This window comes from Phymastichus coffea, unplaced genomic scaffold (genome assembly GCF_024137745.1).
Source record: "Phymastichus coffea isolate CEN01 unplaced genomic scaffold, Cenicafe_Pcof_1.1 PCOF00096, whole genome shotgun sequence".
NCBI classification, from domain to species: domain Eukaryota; kingdom Metazoa; phylum Arthropoda; class Insecta; order Hymenoptera; family Eulophidae; genus Phymastichus; species Phymastichus coffea.
Genome location: NW_026706907.1, coordinates 185996 through 205392, shown reverse-complemented (window position 1 = coordinate 205392; position 19397 = coordinate 185996). Strand labels below are relative to the sequence as shown.

At 40.4% G+C, this 19397-nt stretch overlaps 3 protein-coding genes across 5 annotated transcripts; 2 read left to right on the top strand and 1 right to left on the bottom strand.

Moving 5' to 3' along the window:
• The first annotated feature begins 461 nt into the window (after positions 1 to 461).
• Positions 462 to 5450, top strand: LOC131669711 (uncharacterized). Its single transcript, XM_058944799.1, has 4 exons — positions 462 to 924; positions 1011 to 1558; positions 1631 to 2237; positions 4224 to 5450. The coding sequence occupies exons 1-3, from the start codon at positions 583 to 585 to the stop codon at positions 2211 to 2213; spliced, it is 1473 nt and encodes a 490-aa protein (XP_058800782.1). The 5' UTR covers positions 462 to 582; the 3' UTR covers positions 2214 to 2237; positions 4224 to 5450.
• A 1315-nt stretch (positions 5451 to 6765) lies between these two features.
• LOC131669745 (cytochrome P450 4g15-like) lies at positions 6766 to 10352 on the top strand. Its single transcript, XM_058944856.1, has 9 exons — positions 6766 to 7057; positions 7125 to 7335; positions 7408 to 7704; positions 8191 to 8492; positions 8666 to 8775; positions 8855 to 8923; positions 9242 to 9410; positions 9487 to 9661; positions 9731 to 10352. Exons 1-9 carry the CDS (start codon positions 6919 to 6921, stop codon positions 9915 to 9917), a joined length of 1659 nt encoding a protein of 552 aa, XP_058800839.1. The 5' UTR covers positions 6766 to 6918; the 3' UTR covers positions 9918 to 10352.
• Positions 10353 to 10417: 65 nt separating this feature from the next.
• LOC131669744 (monocarboxylate transporter 14-like) lies at positions 10418 to 15996 on the bottom strand. Of its 3 annotated transcripts, none has more exons than XM_058944853.1 (10): positions 15658 to 15996; positions 14925 to 15183; positions 14547 to 14673; positions 13312 to 13526; positions 12295 to 12385; positions 11858 to 12117; positions 11432 to 11730; positions 11065 to 11360; positions 10689 to 10883; positions 10418 to 10570 (listed from the first exon to the last, which is right to left on the bottom strand). In XM_058944853.1, the coding sequence occupies exons 2-10, from the start codon at positions 15141 to 15143 to the stop codon at positions 10434 to 10436; spliced, it is 1839 nt and encodes a 612-aa protein (XP_058800836.1). In that variant the 5' UTR covers positions 15144 to 15183; positions 15658 to 15996; the 3' UTR covers positions 10418 to 10433. The 3 variants fall into 3 exon arrangements, with proteins under 3 accessions (XP_058800836.1, XP_058800838.1, XP_058800837.1); XM_058944855.1 differs by having other exon boundaries at positions 11065 to 11357; XM_058944854.1 differs by having other exon boundaries at positions 14925 to 15163.
• Positions 15997 to 19397: the final 3401 nt, after the last annotated feature.

Sequence of the window (19397 nt, the reverse complement as noted above, 5' to 3'; positions counted from 1 at the left end):
CCACGAGGATGCCGGCGTTTGGTCGGGATCTAGCCGATTTAACGGAGCCTCGCTGCAAATTATATCGCACGCAGCGCGAGCAGGGCATTACGTACGCGCGCGTTACGAGCGTGACCGAAGGAGCGAGCTGCCGCGAGAGGAAGGCAGGCAAGCAGGCAGGCAGGCAGGCAGGCAGGCGGCCAGGGGGAGGGAGAGAGGGGCTGCTGTCGGCGCGGCACAGCGACTCGCGCTCGGCGCGTGCTGTTCCACCCCACTACCGAACGCACACATGTGCACTCGTCAATCTTCCCTGCAATAAGCGAAGAGGGAGAGAGAGAGAGAGAGAGAGAGAGAGAGAGAGAGAGCACGAGAGAGGCGAGGGGTGCGCCAGTTCAGCTCCCTACCATCGGGCTTGCGCGCGCGGGCACGCGACTCGCTGCTGAAATTCAAACCATCCGCATTCGAGGTGCGGCGCCCGAAGCCGAAGCGCGGCATGAGTGGACGAGCAGCGCCCGTGTCGTAACGGCTCTGCCCGTTGTCCCCGTGAAAAGTGTCGTTGCCGCAGTGCGCGGTGCGCATGTGTGTCTCCAGTGCAATAGTAAAATGTCGACCATGGGCCTCGTGTACAACGCGGCGAGCGGAGCCGGCGGCGGAGGCGGCGGCGAGCAAGTGATGCTCCTGAGAACACTGCAGGACAACGAGAGCAACATCATGGGCGCCCGGGCGTGCCTGGCCGCCTCCGGCCAGCAGCAGCCGCCCCCGAAGCACAACGCGAGCGCGATCGGCGTCGCGCACGGCGAGCCGCTCGGCGGCGGCTGCAAGGGCGGCGCCCAGGCCCTGCCGGCCTACGACCCCTCCAGGCTGAAGAAGCACGGCAAGAACGGCCAGCCGCCGCCCATCGCCGTGGCCAAGCGCAACGCCCGCGAGCGGAACAGGGTGAAGCAGGTAAGCACCACCGGTGCCGGCGAGCCCCGGCCGCCCGCGCGTCTCGCTCACGCGGCTGCTTTCTCGCCTGCCGCCGGGGCGCACAGGTCAACAACGGGTTCGCCACGCTCCGCCAGCACATCCCGAGCCACGTGGCCCAGGGCTACGGCGACCGGGGCAAGAAGCTCTCGAAGGTGGAGACGCTGCGGATGGCCGTCGAGTACATCCGCGGGCTGCAGCGGCTGCTCGCCGAGGCCGACGCCGGCGGCATGGAGCTCGAGGCGAGGCTCGGCCGCGCGAGCCACGAGTCGCCGATGACGATCCCCTCGCCCGCGGGCAGCCTCTACTCCAGCAGCACGCACAACGGCTCGGCCGAGGCCTTCGGCCTGGACGACCACCCGCGGGAGCTCGACCTCGCGGACGAGGCCGAGCGCGAGGAGGGCGAGGACGAGGACGACGGCGAGGAGGAGGAGGAGGAGGAGGGGGACGACGACTACGACGAGGAGGAGGCGCTCGTCGAGCGGCGCCGCGCGCAGCTGCTCCAGCGGCAGCGGCAGCGCCGCGCGGACGGCCACCGCGAGCTGGCGAGCGAGCCGCCCCGGGACAGGCGCCCGGGCGGGCGCTCGCGGGTCGAGCCCCGGAGGGCGGCGGGCAGGTAACGAGACTCGGCGGCGCCCGCGCCAGAGCCGCCACTAACCGCAGCGAACGCTCGCGCGCTTGCACGCAGGCTGTCGGAGAACCAGAACCGCGAGCGCTGCCGCCGGCGCGAGGACGGCTACTTCAAGCAGGCGTCCTTCGGCGACGAGGAGAACATCGAGCCGCTGGGCGCGCGCAACAACAACAACAACAGCAGCCTCAGCAACAACAACAACGTGCTGGCCGGCTTCGCGCCGATGCTCGTGCAGGCGGCGACGTCGGCGATGGGCGGCCTGGCCTGCGTGAAGCGCGAGGCGCAGCAGCCGCTGGACGAGGAGGACGGCCGGCGCTCGGGCGCGGACGAGCCGCCCGGCGGCGAGGGCGTGATCCTGGCCGCGTCCTCGCCCTACACCGGCGAGATCTTCATCGAGAGCCCCGGGACGGGCCGCCTGGTGCCGCTGAAGATCGAGGAGCACGAGGCGCAGCTGGTGTACGTGGGCACCGGCGAGCCGGCCTACTACAAGGCCGAGCTGTCGGACGGTGCGGCCGAGCTGAGCTGGTGGGAGCAGGAGTGCATCGTCCAGCAGCTGCAGCAGCAGCAGCAGCAGCAGCAGCAGCAGCACCAGCAGCAGCAGCCGGAGGCGTCCGCCCAGCGGCCGCTCGCCCACGTCTGACCAAGGCCGCGCGACTCGCGTCAGGTAAGCGGCGCGCAGCCGGCCGGAGAGACGGCCGCTGGATGGAGGCGCGCGAGAGCCCGCAGAGCCGGGGCTCGCACACGTGGTCGCGCGAGAGACGAGAGACCTCGGAAATAGAAGTGTCACTCGAGCGCTGGAAAAATAAAACGACCACCTCGCCCGTATGCGCGTCGCGCGCGCCACGCGTCGCCCGCCTGCCCGCCCATCCGTTTGGGCAGCGTCTTCGCCTCCTCGACGCCAGAGCCCGCTCGCTATCTCGCTGCGTCCGCGTCCGCCTGTCTGCCGCGCTTCCGTCGACGAGTCGTCTTTGGGGCCCGCGCGTCTTCCCCGCGCTATCGGCTCCCGCGACGATCGATCGAACGTCGATCGGACGGCGTGTGCAAGCGAGTTGCACGGCCGGGCAGCTCCGGAAGTGGTCCAGTGCAGCGTGCGCGCCACGCGCGTGTGCGTGCCCGCGTGGACCGGAAGCGGCGCGCGCTCTCGTCCGGCCTCGACCTCGCCGACTCGCGGGACGAGCGGCGCGCGCGAGCCCCACTTGGATTCGATCCTCGTCGCGCTCGATCTCGAGAATCCGAGCGGGACGTATGCGCGCGATCGACCGAAAACGGAAGCCGGGCGCTTGAGAACGAGCGAGACGTCGGCGGAGCGACAGCAGGAGCGAGCGGCGCGGGCAACATATGGCCGGCAAGGAGCTCGAACTCGCCGCCATATGCCAGCGAGTTGTTTGCCTCGGTGGCCAAGGCTGTTGCCGACGCCGCGCCCGAGAATTTCGCGCGCGCGTGGCGTTCTCGGCGGAAAAGCGAGCGGCGCGAGTGCGCCGACGACGATCCTCCCGGCCGGCCGCTCGCATGCGGGCTCACGCGCGCCGCCTGCATGATCGCGGCTTTGTTCTCGTACGCTTGCCCGTCGTTTCTAGCGGCGCCTTCCGGGCTACGTCACTCGCACTCGATTAATCGCCTGCGCTATCGATACGCGCACGCTCTCGCGCGGTTCCGATTGTCCCTATTGGCTTTCTTTTCGCGCTCTCTGCCAGGTCGACGGGTCGCCGGGTCGCCGGGTCGCCGGGTCGCCGGGCTAAGAATATCCCCTCGCGTCCGCGACACCTCTCGCCTTGACCGTCTCGAGCGAGTCTCAAGCAAGACCGGCCTCGTAGCAAGATAACTTTGATCGTGTATCGTAGCAGTAAATACAACTTTATTATCCCTAAAATGTTCATAATTGCTTAACTTGGCACGAAGGTCGTTGGCAATGATGGACTGGAGAGAACGAGAAGGAGAACAAAAGGAAAAAGGCAGCCGCGTCTCAAAGCGAACGCCGAGGCGAACGCGTTAAAAAGCCGACTTGAGCGGTCGGCAGGGTGAAGCGATCCCCGCAAGAGGGTACATTTATTGAATTAATCCGCCGCCGCGTCGACGTGGCGGATCTCTGCTGAATTCCCTTTTTATAGATGACCTCACTCTCTTACGCACTCGTTGCAGTCACTTAGCGACGCTGCTTCTCGCGCTCTTCTAATTGCGTTACCCGCGCCTTTCATCTGCTTATTTATGAATGAGCTCGAACTGCGAATTTCAGCAGTCGTTGACGCTCTCTCCCTCTCTGTCGGCTCCGCTTTATCGTTCCTTTCGTTCGCGTCTTCTTCGGCTCGCAGCAGCGGATCAGCGATGGGCGACGACGAGAGGAGGCGCGCGTCTCGATTCGAGGGGGCTTTCCCGCGATGCGTATCTCTCCGAGCGGCGCACGGCTCCCCGTCGGCTTTTCACACTCCGCGGCAGCTCGACTTCCGAGGCGAGCCCACGTACGGTTTCCCACGGGCCTGGCGAAAAACTGCCGCGCTTTTTCACGTCGTGCAGCTCGAGTGCAGAGGGGAAGCGGCCGCCGCGGCAGATCGGCAGCTCTCCTCCTGTTCAGCGCGCATCTAGCTCGGCGCGACACGGCCGCGATCATTTCAGTTTCAACTGTGCGCCAACGACGTCTTGTGCTTGTTCTCAGTGCCACTGGAGCAGGCCAAGCGACGGACCGACAATGGCGTCGTCCGTTGCGCGCGTCGATGGACGTCGGAGATAAGCTCGAGGAGCGGCGTATTTTCCACTCGGCCCAGCGGCCAAATGGTGTCGAAGGGTTACGGCGAGGCACACGGCGGCGCATGGGAAAGTACACAACCCGACACGCGCACGAGACAGACATTTTGTGGGACTGTCGAGAGGAAGAGGAAAGTTACTACACCGTGCCGTTACACACCACGGGACCAAATCGAATCCATTACGCTTGTGCGTTGCATCCGACTCTATGTGTACACGTGATTTATACGTATAGTCGGAGTCTTTCTCGGATCACGCGCGATCATTGCTTGTTGTTAACGATAGGGATAATTGAACGTTGTACAATGGCCATACTTTTTTGTGGCTCACTCGTGTGCCTCCACATGGCATCATACATACTTAAGTATTATTGGATGACTTGCATATTTTTTATACTGTATAGTTGTCATTTTTATACATATACGTGCCTTAATTAGACACGGAATGGCCCAATGGTTATCCGTTATTTTTTATTATTATGCTTAAGATGTACATTCTTTATACATACATACTCTAAAATACTTATGATTCAGTTACGATTGTGACAAAATTATTACGCATACATGCCATTTGCCATTTGATTTGTCTGACGGGTGCGCGGCCCAGATTCGAATCAATCACGCAGACTTAGAGTTTTGCAGAGTTATCACGTACTTAGTTCTGCGGCATTTCTTGTAATTTTTAGTAAAGATGTATACAGATATTACATCTTTTTGTATATAGATATAGATGTATAGATATATTACTGTTTTAACGAGAGAATGTGGTTGTAAAGCATCTTTAATATGAATTAAAGTTACAAAAAGAGGGCCATTCAGTTTATCAAGTAACTAGTCTTCTAAGGGTTACGTCATTCAAATCCAGTGAATGATCGAGTATTTCCTTTTCTTAATTATCAAAGACGTGCAAAGTTTTGTGATTAGACAATCAGTACTTTTGTATAACATAATAGAGTAATGAATCTGACTCATAAGTTATTATTATATCGATGTAGGCATATGTCGAAAATGCTTGGAAACGTTTTGTATGTATTTTTCATACATATAGTAATGATACTAGTGCCTTCTAGCAATTGGCAATGAATATTTTTGATGAAACAGGTTATATTCGTATATTTTATATACCAAACGTCATTCAAATAAATTTATGTACTTATTTATAAAAACATTTGTTTGTTGACTTGATCAAAGTCCCAATTTTATCCCTGACAACAAGAAAACAATAACACCTAAAGATAGAGTAAGAAATGTTACGATTATTATGAAACTGTTCCTTCACTCGTATGTTTTCTATGTAAATTGCGGCATTTGCATTTAATTGATTTTAGCAAGAGGTTTGTGCACCAGCTGACAATGTATTTAAATATATTAGCATCTTAATTCACTGACATACATTGATATCCAAGTCATCTGCGACATTCAAATAATGAACAATTCTTTATCCACAAGCTAAAAAATACATTCGAGTAAGGCCACGTTTCCCAAGGTAACTAATCGACACGGTAGCTGCTCAGGGTATGCGCAATAGATTTACTCCCCCTCCTCTCCCCCTAGGCAGCGATTTACTTACTACATGGCGTGCGGCACAGGTGAGCGCAATAAAATCAATATGCGGGGAGAACACTATTTTATTTTTTAGTACGTGGCTGAACGAAAGGTAGTTACACAATTTCCGGACCCTAGTATGCACCCCTGGGGCAGGGGGGGGGGGGGCGCAAAATGAGCCACGTCACTTCCGCCGGACGTTTCGGCCGTTTTTGGGGGCTGCCTCGAGCACTCCCACGCACGTTACATCTGTTTACGCAGTCTGACAACCCCAAGATCATTTTTCTTTCCCTGGAGATCATTGGGCTGGGCGACAAGATAAACGCTGTTTTTTTCGATAATTATACAAACAACACTTGAAATTTCCACTTCTATTTAATGCGGATTAATAGGATGACATGACATAAAAACCTTGATTAATTTAACATAGACACTCTCAGTTTTCTCTATTACAAGAAACTTTTTTATATACGTTGACATGTTTTTGATGATCTATATTGTGGCTGCACTGGTTATTAATTTACGTGGTAATCGTGCAAATATTTTTGATTATTGGCAGCATTGATCGGCATAATGTTATTATGTACACAATAAACTTTTCAAAGTTTCATATTAAATATACGTGAGGTTTTGCTATTATGAATGATGACAAGAGACTAACATGGGAATATTGTTCAAAAAGCCCAAAACAAATATATGAACGGTATTCTCGTCGATTTCGCGGACGACTTGATTCGCGCGTACGTTTGCGAATTTGCGATGCAAAACGTCTAGAGTGTGCACGCAGACTCGGCGTTGTACTAAGGTCACCGCATAAGTAAGTTACAAATATCGGAATTTTTTTGGTTTTCTCACCTTCTATAAAACACCCAACTTTGCCCGCCAACGTCGGCAGTCTTATATCGGTTGGTGTTCGAATGATAGCGTTACTCCGACATTTTATGTTTGTCCAATCTGTTTTTCAAATCTGGAATAAGTGCTATTTACTCTGTTATCACTGTCGGTGTTTTTTATGATTAATTTGTTTCTTTAAATTGTAATTAGTTAATATAAACGGTTAAGATGGAGGCTGTACCTATGAATTCGTCTTATTTACCAACTGCTATCTTTTGGCCACTGGTCATCGTCGTTGGAGCTTTAACTGCATTGTATTATTACATGGAAACGTCTCGAATGGTTAAGATGGGAAACAAATTGCCAGGTATAAAATTTAAAAAAGGAAGTATTTAGTTACTTATCACGTTAACAATAATAATTCGTTATTTAAGGGCCAAAAACTGTGCCATTCTTTGGCAATGCTCTATTAGCATGGGGCGTGAAGCCAGAAGATGTTCTGACAGAGGTTCTAAAATATGATATCTACGGAAACGTAGCAAGAGTGTTTCTAGGTCCAAAGCTAGTGGTTTTTCTTGTTGATCCACGTGATGTGGAAATTATTCTCAGTAGTCCAGTTCACATTGACAAATCGCCGGAATATAGGTAAGAAGACATTTTCTAAATTAAACAAATATTTTTAACTGAAACTTTACCAATAACTGTTGATGCAATCAGATATTTTGCACCATGGTTGGGCGAAGGTCTACTTATCAGTACTGGTGATAAATGGCGTACTCACAGAAAAATTATTGCACCAACTTTCCATCTTAACGTTTTGAAGTCATTTGTCCCTTTATTTTACGAAAACAGCATTGATCTTGTCAACAGATTAAAGCCAGAAGTTGGCAAAGAATTTGATTGTCATGACTATTTATCGAGTATCACTGTTGACATTCTTCTGGAAACGGCTATGGGAGTACGAGGCGGTCAGAAAGAAAAGAGTAGCTTCGATTACGCTATGGCAGTCATGAAGTGAGTATTTTATTTTGTTATTAGACCATTCGTAAATATTGTCAACTATAATAGTTCAATTTTATCAATTACGCATTTTATTCAAATTTATTAAAATTTGTTAAAGAAATTTTCTTCTATTATCTTACATTAATATATAATTCGTTAATGTTATATTAATAATTTGGCTATGAATAAATCGATTAATTTCTCTTTTCGTAAATAGCTTAACAATTAATAAGTAAGGTCATAGACACGGCTCACTTTTTGCGCAGTCATACTCTAAAAAACTTGAAAATGTGCAAGCGAACAGGTATTGCAAATTTTCGACTGCTGAAAGCAGCGAAAACTTTAACGTACCTTGTTGCATTAAAGTTCCCACGTGCAGCATTAATTATTCACAGATTTTCATTCAATAGACTGTCCGTGTCATTTTCCACTTAACACATGTATGCATATTGAATGATACAATCACATAAACAATTTAACGTTTTTAATTTTGCATAGATTGTGCAACATTATTCATCAAAGACAATACAACTTTCTATTACGTATGGATACGTTCTACCAGTTTACTAAATTCGCTAAGCAACAACAAAATTTCCTCGAAACTATCCACGGTTTAACATCACGTGTGATCAAGAAGCGTAAAGCAGAAGTCTTTGACAAGCTCGATATTTCAAAGGAACCAGCAGCACCCAAGAAAGAATCAAAAAATGAATCGACTACGATTATTCATACGAAAAAGCAAGAACCCGAAATGAAATACGTCAGAGATGATCTTGATGATATAGACGAGAATGACGTTGGTTAGACCATTTTCATAAAATTTGATGTGGCAAAATATAAAATTTCGTATGCCATGAAATGAATGAATCCAAACATGATAGAGAAATTGAAACAAATAAACTACTGAATCATTTCTAAGTTATTATTTCTAAATGAAGCAGCTATTAATTATAAAATATAATTTTTTCAACAGGTGAAAAAAGAAGACTTGCATTTCTTGATTTGATGTTGGAAATGAGGAAAAACGGAGAGCAACTGACCGATGAGGAAATCAAAGAAGAAGTTAATACTATCATGTTTGAGGTTATTACAATTGACATGTATTTAAAAATCTTTGTATTGCGATAAAACTCTATTATATAGTTTACTATTGGTGTTGTAGGGTCATGATACTACTGCAGCTGGATCAAGTTTTGTTCTTTGTATCCTAGGCATTCATCAAGACGTTCAGGTAATTGCAGTTTTATCCTTAAACTGTTATAATATTTCGTCCTCCATTAGTAACGTATTCGATCTAGATGATCTTTCTATATTTAATGCGATCATTGAACTTGAGAATAATAGCAGTAATCAAACTTCTATAGGAATACGAATTTTGGAAATATTACATTTTCTCTTTTTATGTGACTTTTATCAACAAAAGAGAAACTAGAAAAATAAATGACATATATTAAATATTTAACGATATATGAGTGGTTAAACATTAAACAAAGAAAAATTGAAAAATTAGATATTTCACAGTGCATTAATACTTGATGATGTCATTTAGAATAGAGTGATGGAGGAACTGAATGAAATATTCAAAGGCTCTGATAGACCTTGCACTTTCCAAGATACACTCGAAATGAAGTACCTTGAAAGAGTAATTTTGGAGACTTTGAGATTGTTTCCACCCGTACCCGCCATTGCTCGGCAACTTAATCATGACGTTCAATTAGGTAAAGCACTTATCAGTAATTTTTCCACAAGTCATTGTTCTAAATACCTTCGATTGATATTCAAAACTATTTCTAGCTTCTGGAGACTACGTTGTGCCATCTGGCAGTACTGTTGTTATTCCACAGTTTAAGATTCATCGACTCAAAGAACATTATGCTGATCCTGAAACATTCAATCCTGATAACTTCTTGCCAGAAAATACTCAAGACAGGCATTATTATGCTTATATTCCATTTAGCGCTGGACCAAGGTATGTTTAATAATTTTTATTAAACATACAATGTAAATATTTTTAACTTACTCTAATTTATATACGTAGATCTTGTGTCGGTCGTAAATACGCAATGCTAAAACTAAAAGTTCTGCTGTCGACAATTTTAAGAAACTACAAGATAAAATCCGATCTTTCTGAACAAGATTTCAAGCTACAGGTAGACATCATCTTAAAAAGGTCCGATGGCTTCAAAATAAAGATTGAACCACGAAATCAATCCATAGTTGTATAGATTTGATTGCATGATTGAAATTCCATCTTCTTGTACATTATTTTTACGATAGTTTAAGTAGTTAGTAAGTGTTTGTGAAAATCGAGAAATCAGTCATGTTCTATAGGCAAAAGATTATCATCTACGTTTAGAGTTGAACAATTGTCTTTTGACTAATAATTTGTATTTTAACTAGACTGCATCATAATCTATTATAAAAAGTAAAACTCTTAAAAAAAATTGAAATAGTTATTTTTGGACCATAGTTACATGCTTTATGCTATATAGCAGATTACTAAATTAGTTCATTACAAAGATTAAATCACATTGACGAATAAATTCCACAATGTTATCTTTTGTTATCTCTTATCGGTTAAAGTAAATCATCATTTTAATAAATAATAGTATTTTGCTCATGAAACTCGATAAATAAACGAAATCCACTTGCATGTACAACTGATGACTTTAATTTCGTTCATTCGTAATAATTTTAAGCAGTTTTTTACACATTCTCAATGTCACATTACGTAAGACACATCACGAGTGATTATTATTTAGAATGTTTCTTCTATCCATTGCTAATTCCATTCCCCACGGCACAATAAATAATGCATTCATTACCAGAAGTACAACTTGGCACACAGTGAAACTATCAGTCCAGTCTTTTATGAAACCTTAAATAAAAATATATTTCTCGATCAATCTATGTAGAATCCATAATTATGAAATAAACGTAATTGAAATCGGCCAAGGCATAATAAAGAATGTTGTATAGAATACAATGATATGTACCGGCAAAGGGACCCAATATGACAGATATAACGCCACTAACAATACCGTAGACGCCGTAAGCGGCGGCAATCTGGTCGACTCCGATGTCTTCCACGACAACAAGTGGCTGGGGCACGAGTAACCACGAGCGTGTGAAGCCTATTACTACGACCATGCTTATTGTACCCGTCAGCGTGTCCTCTAGATAGAGATAGCCTGTGCGTACAATGAAATGAGATAAGAGGTGTAAATTGCAAGTCACGCTATGTTCGGACTGAGGTGTTTTCTATTTTCAAAGATAAAGATAGTCGAGTTGACACTCCGATGTGAAAATTTTGTTCACAATGGCTCAAAAAAAAGAAATTGTACCGCGTGAAAAATTGATTTAATAACTCACCAGCTTTAGCAAAAGTCATAAGAATCATTGCTCCGAAATAGATTACTTTTGGTCTAACATCAACAAAAATAGTAAATACTGCTAAACAAATGCGCGATATTAACTCAGCACTAGCAGATACAGTTATTGCTAGAGCGGCGTCGGCTTTTGTGAACCCATTTCGAGACATCATCATCGGTAGAAATCCTAAGAATGTGAAGTCACTAGTAGATACGAAACTTAGTCCTAGGCATGCATTCAAGAAAGAGCGATTTTTAAGTAGAGAAAAATCAATTAAACTATCTAGTATACGCCTTCTGAAAGTAATTTTTTTTCTAGTAAATTATAAAGATAACCGCAAACCTAAAAATAAATTAATTTTCCTTACTTAGTTTTTGAATTTTCCACCTTTTTCCGAATTCCGACGGCTTCTCTTGGTTCACTATCCCTGTCGTCTTCGTTAATAGCCATTCTAGGTACTCCAAATTGTAGAACCGCTTGGTTCAAGCTTTCGCTACCGGGCAGCACTCGAATGTTTGTCAAACTTGATGGAGTGAAACTAGCCAATAAAGAATTCTTTCGCGTCTTGCTCCAATTTGGTCGACCAATTGGTAATAAAGACATGCTACGACCCCTTTGAACTCCTTTTTCTACGTCCGAGACTGAAGCAACTCTTACTTCAGACATCTTCTCAGAATGCCCAGTCACGAGAAATATTTCATAATTCCATTACTTATTCGAAAGTAAACGTACCAACGCTTTATGAGTTTTGACTGAAAGTTCCTTCATGCTCTATAAAATACACAATAATTACCAGTTCCGGAACATCAATTCTCTTCTCTTCTTGCAAACTCCTCGTACTATTCCATTTTTCATTTTTCTTAAGGACATCTACTTCACGGGGTTTCGGCTGAGAGTTCGCTGTAGACAGCAGTTCTTCTCGTTCCTCTGCTAGTGTATTTTCCTTTGTTGATTTTCTAGCACGAATTTTAGCCTTCCAAATCGCAGGTGGCTTCATTAGTGCCATAGCCGGAATACAATTGAGACTTAATGCTCCTATAATTAGTGAAGTTCCTGTAATCATTTTCTTTTTTAAATTAACAATACTTATATATTTGGTATCCATTTCTTCACCCATAAGCAAATATACACGTAATACAATTACACCTATTTGGATTTTTTCGTTTTTGATAATTGATCACTCTTGATAATAAGTTATTATAACAGAAAAAGTTTGATAAATTATCATACCTCTAAATCCATATTCTTCCATCATAAACTCAATTAATATTGGATATACAATCCCACCTGCACCAACGATAGCTTGCGACACTCCCATCACCTAAAATTTAACAATAGAGAAAGTTGTTATCATTATAGATATTTTCACGATTATTATCGTTTAAGTTTTTGTCTAAATACTTTGCATGTCAAACTCATTCTTGTAATTATTTTTAGAAATTATACTTTTATTTGTTACACGAAATAAGTGTCAATATTTTAATCTATGCTCGAGGAACATATCCGTAATATATTGATTCATGTGATATATATATGTGAACGTGCTCCGCATCAATCACAATACAACTTTTTTATACATGTCATAACTCTGTATACTGTATACCAACAAAAAATAATAATGCATCTATCGTACGTTTAAATAAAATATTCCTTCATTTTAGTAAAAGAACAGTGTTTTTGTAAAACACTACTTTTTACCCATTGCAATCAGATAATTATTTATTTAATGTATAAATCAAGATTTGCCCATTAATGCAGATTTCTATGTGAGTAGCATAATATTAAGATAAAATTTAAGATGAATTGTAACATGATAATAATGAAGCAACATTTTTATTTACAATAAAAAAGTCATTTTTAATATCATTTTGAAATATACATGGGTGCCTACTACTAGTTCTTGAACTTGCAAATATTCACATATCCAGATTAAGCAGAAATATATCAGTTAGTGTTTCCAGCTTTTCACTCAGTAGTACTAAAAGTTATACCGAAATAATAAACAATAAACAAACCGATTATAGACTGAATATTGTTTTGCAAAAATACAACCATATTATAACAAATAATAAACATAAAGACTACATATCGTTTATTCTGCTATTGTATTGATGATAATTTTCTTAAATTGTAAAGTGCAGTTAATCGTATAACGATTTCTTCTATTTTCAACGCTTTCAATTTAATAAATGTGTCTATATAAGAAATTTCATTGTAAATAGATTACTTTATAGAAATTACATTTACCATTGATCTCTTTTTTTCAAAGTAGGCATTAAAATTGGTGTTACATATAGTAAATAGTAGTCCCATACCAATGCCTTGGAAAAAAAATATCACAGCCATTTCTATGACATGACGTATGTACCCTAAGGTAACATTCGGTACTGCAAATAACATAGCGCCAATTACACCTACTGTTCTCATGGAGAACTGCTTCAAAAGGGGACTAGTCACTAAACCTGTAATAAGCATTCTTATTTAATTGATTGACATTTGAATATTCGTATTATTATTTTGATTAATTTAGTAAGCAATTACGTATAAAAAATAAAACTCATATGAAAGAACTTTTTTAGCAGGTGCTAAAAAAAACAATGATACCCAAAAGCTTATTATACTACGCTACGAAATATAAAATAGCAAACTCGCGTAGTATGTGATAATAGATTTTATCCCAAGTATCAGTATATTATGTATTGTCAATAAAACTCATTGCAATACTTGTCACAAACAAAAGTTGTACAGGCCGATACATCAATTACGAAATTATAAATGACATTAAAGGTTTAAAATTTTTCTCAATTCGTCACAAAACTGTTGTACGGCCATCGCAAAAATACAAATATAATTAAATAACATTCTTTACAAATCATTTGATTTCACGTACCCAACGACAAATATTGACAAACTTGAATGTTTAATATTTAAAATACAAAATAATCCATAAACGTCAACTTGGCAAGTAATTTGAACTTCGTTGACGAAGCAATTATTTAAATTCTTCATCGTCAATTCAAAAAACCTACTCTAGCGAGGAAAAGTTTTATGCAAAGTTTATGCAAAAGTTTTATTCCGTAATATTTCAAGCTTTTTCTTATGATTAAAATTTGTTTTAAGTATTAAGAAAATTAAAATTATATCCAATTGATTGAAATAGAATAATATTTCAAATTAATTTTTCTATTAAGAATATGCAAATTGATTAAAAAACGTATTCAGAAGTATAGGTAATAAGTAGATAAGATAAAAGAGAATTTGAATAACGTATCATTCTCAGAGCGAATAACTTATGTGATTTAAAATTCAAATATAGTTTCAGATTGTATTTAAAAGTATATAGAGGTCTTTGAACTCTATGTTATTACAGTACTCATTTGTTATTTACAAACTGCAACTGCAACTGCATCTCAACTTACTTACAAGCTTACATTCAACTGTAAAAACTATTTTTACACCGTTGGTATACAATGTATACTTACTAGCTAAAGAATATGTTACATTGAACAATGAATTCAACATTGTAGTAACTGAACCAGCTGCTCCCGTTGAATCAAAAAAATCACCAAAAATAACTGTGAATGAAGCATTAGGCCCAATGGTTGTTACCTACAAAAGATCAACTGATAAGTAGACTATTATTCAATTCTATTACTGATCAAATAATAATTATCAAACGACTAATTGCTAAATTATATTTAATAATATTCTGTAACAGTTCTAAAAAAATTCATTCAATTTCATACATAAAAAAATTAATTGTTATTTTTCCTTCAGATTTATATTATTAATACATTCCTATAAAAAAAACGGTAAAACAAACAATAATTGATATTTTGAAAGCATAATTATATTCTTACGAAAACAACAATGAGCCCGAGGGTGACCATCCATCCCCATCCACCATCTGGTGCCTCGTAATCATTATCTATGTTCATGAATGTATTTTCTACTTCATTTTCTTGTTTGTTTGAATATTGTTCTATTTTATTTTTTTCGGCAAGTGGCACTTCAGTTTCTAGTTTTCTCTTTTCTTCGGCAATTTTGAAGCTATTTTTCAAATTTTTCTTTAACACCATGGTCTTAACTGCATTAAATACTGATCGCAAAGTTTATTGTCTGAATAATTATAAAATTATAGAAATAATAATAGAAACGTAATGTATAGGTATTATTTGGATTAATTTTTTTTATTTATTCTAAAAAGTTCTTGTAAGCGTACTGTAATGGGACAATAATAGATCTTAACATGTTGATAACAACTGTCTAATACCAATACAACATATGGTAGAATGTAAACGAAAATAATTTAATGTGAGTGCAGTCGACATGGTTTAATTGCTATAAACTGTTGTTACATAACTTTCGTTATGTTGTATTTATAGAATAGTTTAAGAATACATTAAAACGTTCGCCACTTGTGTGATTGTCATGATTACTTAATAAATACTGTTATTATGTAATTGTGTAAATAATGTAATATTTATTAATTTTATAAAATTGCTATGAAATTAGTATCGACAAGATCGTAGATATGATTCAAAATCAACGTTTATAAATGAAAAAAAACGTAATGTGTAGAACTTAAATTACCTGTTCTATTTGTATTTATTGTCGTGGTGATCCAGTCTTATTAATCTGCGTTGATAGCCAACATTACTTGAAAATTATCATTGAATAATAATTTTTGATGCATTTTTGTAGTGATTTCAATATTTATCCATCTCTCATAGAAACATTAATATTTTAAAAAGGTAAATTTTCTAAAAATTGATGAGTAATCTAGATAAGCACAACAATCATTAATGTTATTGTATTTTGAAATACAATAATCATTTAATCTATTTTCACAGGTAGTCTGAAATGAAAAAAAGACTAGCACTCGATATTTTCTATTCAACAAGTAATTTGAGTAGTTCTTGCCTCCGTCAGTCCTCCAAATGATAATGTAACAGGAACAAAATTAGATGTTGTACTTGCAGTTATAGCGATGTACATGTCAGGTACATTCGTAAATCACGATAACAAACTCATTATGTGAAGACGAAGAGGGATAAAAATTTGTTAAAGCTTCTGAGAAAACATACTTGTTCAACGTCTGTCTCGCATTTAAGCACCTTTCAATTTTTTCTGACTTATAATATATTCCTCTTCAAAAGGACTGACAGTGCCTCACATTCTTATCAGGCCAAGATATCTTGGAAACGTCCGTGTTGAGAATAAAATTTATATTCAATTAAGTAGGTATTATTATTTGTTCAATAAACCATATAAAGATTCCTTATCAATTTAATATCGATGTCAACAGATATGTTTCAATAAGATATAAGTACCAATAATATCAATGTATTTTAATTAATCAGCAATTGATAAGTGAATTATCATTAGGAATTGTAAAATTGATCAGTAAGTGCAGGCGTCGGTTCTTTTTAATAAGCTCGTGAGATATTTTGCGTGGAGTCAGTATCTTGTTTCTGTTATTATTCAAGAGCATTACAAAATGACCGGATCATAATTTGTATGGAGCGATTCACACAGGTAAGATTTTACTTTCCGACTGACAAGGATGTATACGTCTAAATAAAATAATATACGTCTTCATCGTTCAAAAGACAAATCATTATTGCTTATTGAGCGATTGCTCTGGACGTTTATATTATTAACTATCAATTTATAGTACGACAAAGACGAAAGTGCATGAAAGAAGAACGAGAACTATTAAATTACGCACAATGTACGACAAGTTTTTAATCCGCGATAGTTTACCGACAATTTGTTAAACTTTGATGAAGCATATCGATAAAATAATACATGCTGGAAACTATTAATTTGATTCTCCATTTCATTGCTAGCTTTGGTAAAGAAAGCAGATTAAGCTGAAAACAAATTATTTCTGCTTGAGTGTGTTCAATCACCAACCTCCCAATAATCCGATAAAAATAGTGGGTTAATTCATAATCGATCCTATTTAAGATGGAATTTCTAAATCATTTCTAACTTCAGTTTAAAAATATTTTTAATAACATATAGTTTATACCATTGTGAATGTTGTTATTTGCAATCGCTTACATGAAATAAAATGGAACTATTTTGATTCAAACTAAGCACAATGAAGATAGTGCAGATTCAACCGGTATCAATTTGACGCAACAAGTACAGTGCCCAGAAAAAAGCATAAAGCATGTTAATATTTTGTTTTATTTTCACAAGCTTTGGAATTGAAAGCTTACGAAACTAGATGAAACTATTTTTTTTGAAACAACTTAAACAGAAATCAGTCAATTAGGTCATTGTAATATCATGAAAAAGTAACTAATAAGAATATTAAAATATTAAACGGAACTTCTACAAATCGCTTGAATTTATCGCAAAGACTATTATCATTACGTAATGTCAGTTTGAAATCTAAAAGTACGAGTAATGAGAGTATATCAGACATACACAGCGATGGAGTGTACAGCTTATGCTAATATGAGCACAAGATCTGACGGCGTTGCGATCGCGACCAAGTTATTATTACAGATACGATTGGCAGTTAGATGTTCGCCATTCGTTATTGCGTCCTACTATCGCGCGCACTTTGTTAAGTGGCTCTAATCGTGTAATTTAAAAATATTAATTTTAATATCAAGCGGCCTCCTGAATTTATTCGATAACCCATACAGAAATAACACTTGATTTTATAACAATTCCGCAATTCTCCATATGAATCAAGCGACGATTCATAAAAATTTGACTTTATTAAACTGCACTACCTTTGTTTGTTATCACCGAGATAGTTATATGGAATATAAGGAATAATTGTATCAAGATGAATTTATTTGGCAATATCGCTTGCAAAGGTTTAATAAATCTAAACTTATTTAAAACTTCACATCTTATAAATATTACGTAGCCTGTACATACCTGATAACTATCATATGACTGTGCATTGCCGTAGCTTTTACTCCTTAATTAAGCAACTAAATGTTGGTTATCGATTATCTCTGGATTTATTACCAAATGTAATTTGTCCCCTTTCAACTATGTATTCTTACGTCGCACATAACTAACAAACGCACTGTATTTAAGATTAAACAACATTGTCTTTTGATGACATAGGTAGATTATATAAGCATTCGAAAATAAAGACGTGCATCGAAAACTTTTTAGAAGCTACAAACCATTATGAAATAAGACATCATATGTAATAAAGTAACATAGAACAAAACCTTCTTTTGATTATTGTGCTCATTGATTGTATTGCTACATGATTAAAATTGCCACAAGGCACATGTTCGAGTGTTTAAAAAAGCACGTGCTTATTTTGAATTGGCCGTAGATTTAACAAAATCTGCCATTAAACATTTGAAAAAAGTAATAAACGACTCAATAAGAAATAACTTTTACTGGCAAATGTTTTCAGAAGCTATAGGAAATGATTAGGCTTATATGTGAAACGTGAGACTTTCTGCGCTAATCTATTGCAATGAAGCGACGTCACAATGGACTCTTCCGCATTGCAGTCTCTCAGCGCTTGTTCACCAAGCAGACGCACACTCTCCCCCTGTCTATCTGCCTCTCTTTCTTTCTCTCTCTCACTCTCCTCTCTCTTTCTCTGTCTACGGTAGCTGGTCGTTGCTGAACTTGGCCCACTCATTAAGGTCGCGTGCCTGTTGCCATAGTGCGTCCTTGTTGTGAACTGCTATATGCGTTGCGGATCTAATTACCACGGCGCTTGTTAAAGACTTTTCACGCGGAGAGCGAAAAAAATCGCACCCACACAATGCCCTTCTTTTCTCACGTCACCCTTTGGCGCCCTCCTTACTTCTCACCGGTGCATTTCGATTCCGACCAGCAGGCTATGAGATATTTCGTAGATGCGTGCTCGATCTTACCGCGAGAACGAAGTGCAGAAACGAGAGAGTGAGAGTGAGAGAGAAACAGCTTAGATTCAAGAACGAGGATTTTTATTCAGATTTGAATCTTGATGGCTCATATGCAAGATGTGCTCGTGAAAATGTTTGCCTTTTCCCCCTTTCTCTCTCTCTCTCTCTCTCTCTCTCTCTCTCTCTCTCTCTCTCTCTCTCTCTCTCTCTCCCTCTTTCTATGCTACACGAAAGAAATTTCGAATTGGTAAAAATACTTGTTAATATTGACGAATAAGTTTAGTTCCAAGTAAATTTATGACAACAATAAACCGTTATCATCTTTTTCAGTGTATTTGCGTATCACTTGATCGCTAGAGAGGCTGTGCGTGGCGCTGATCGATACTAGGTTCGGAAAGTCAATGGAAATTGAACAATTAAACATGAAGCGTGTTTTAGTATCATTGAATTATATTTATCAAATAC

Excerpts from the sequence above, each read along its gene's own strand:
- LOC131669711 (XM_058944799.1), top strand. The coding sequence starts at position 583 with ATGTCGACCATGGGCCTCGTGTACAACGCGGCGAGCGGAGCCGGCGGC. Across the intron at positions 925-1,010 it reads AGCGGAACAGGGTGAAGCAG|GTCAACAACGGGTTCGCCAC; the intron begins GTAAGCACCACC and ends CGGGGCGCACAG. Across the intron at positions 1,559-1,630 it reads CCCCGGAGGGCGGCGGGCAG|GCTGTCGGAGAACCAGAACC; the intron begins GTAACGAGACTC and ends GCTTGCACGCAG.
- LOC131669745 (XM_058944856.1), top strand. The coding sequence starts at position 6,919 with ATGGAGGCTGTACCTATGAATTCGTCTTATTTACCAACTGCTATCTTT. Across the intron at positions 7,336-7,407 it reads GACAAATCGCCGGAATATAG|ATATTTTGCACCATGGTTGG; the intron begins GTAAGAAGACAT and ends TGATGCAATCAG. Across the intron at positions 8,493-8,665 it reads TATAGACGAGAATGACGTTG|GTGAAAAAAGAAGACTTGCA; the intron begins GTTAGACCATTT and ends TTTTTTCAACAG.
- LOC131669744 (XM_058944853.1), bottom strand. The coding sequence starts at position 15,143 with ATGGTGTTAAAGAAAAATTTGAAAAATAGCTTCAAAATTGCCGAAGAA. Across the intron at positions 14,674-14,924 it reads TCGGGCTCATTGTTGTTTTC|GTAACAACCATTGGGCCTAA; the intron begins GTAAGAATATAA and ends GATCTTTTGTAG. Across the intron at positions 12,118-12,294 it reads GGAAGAATATGGATTTAGAG|GAACTTCACTAATTATAGGA; the intron begins GTATGATAATTT and ends AAATGATTACAG.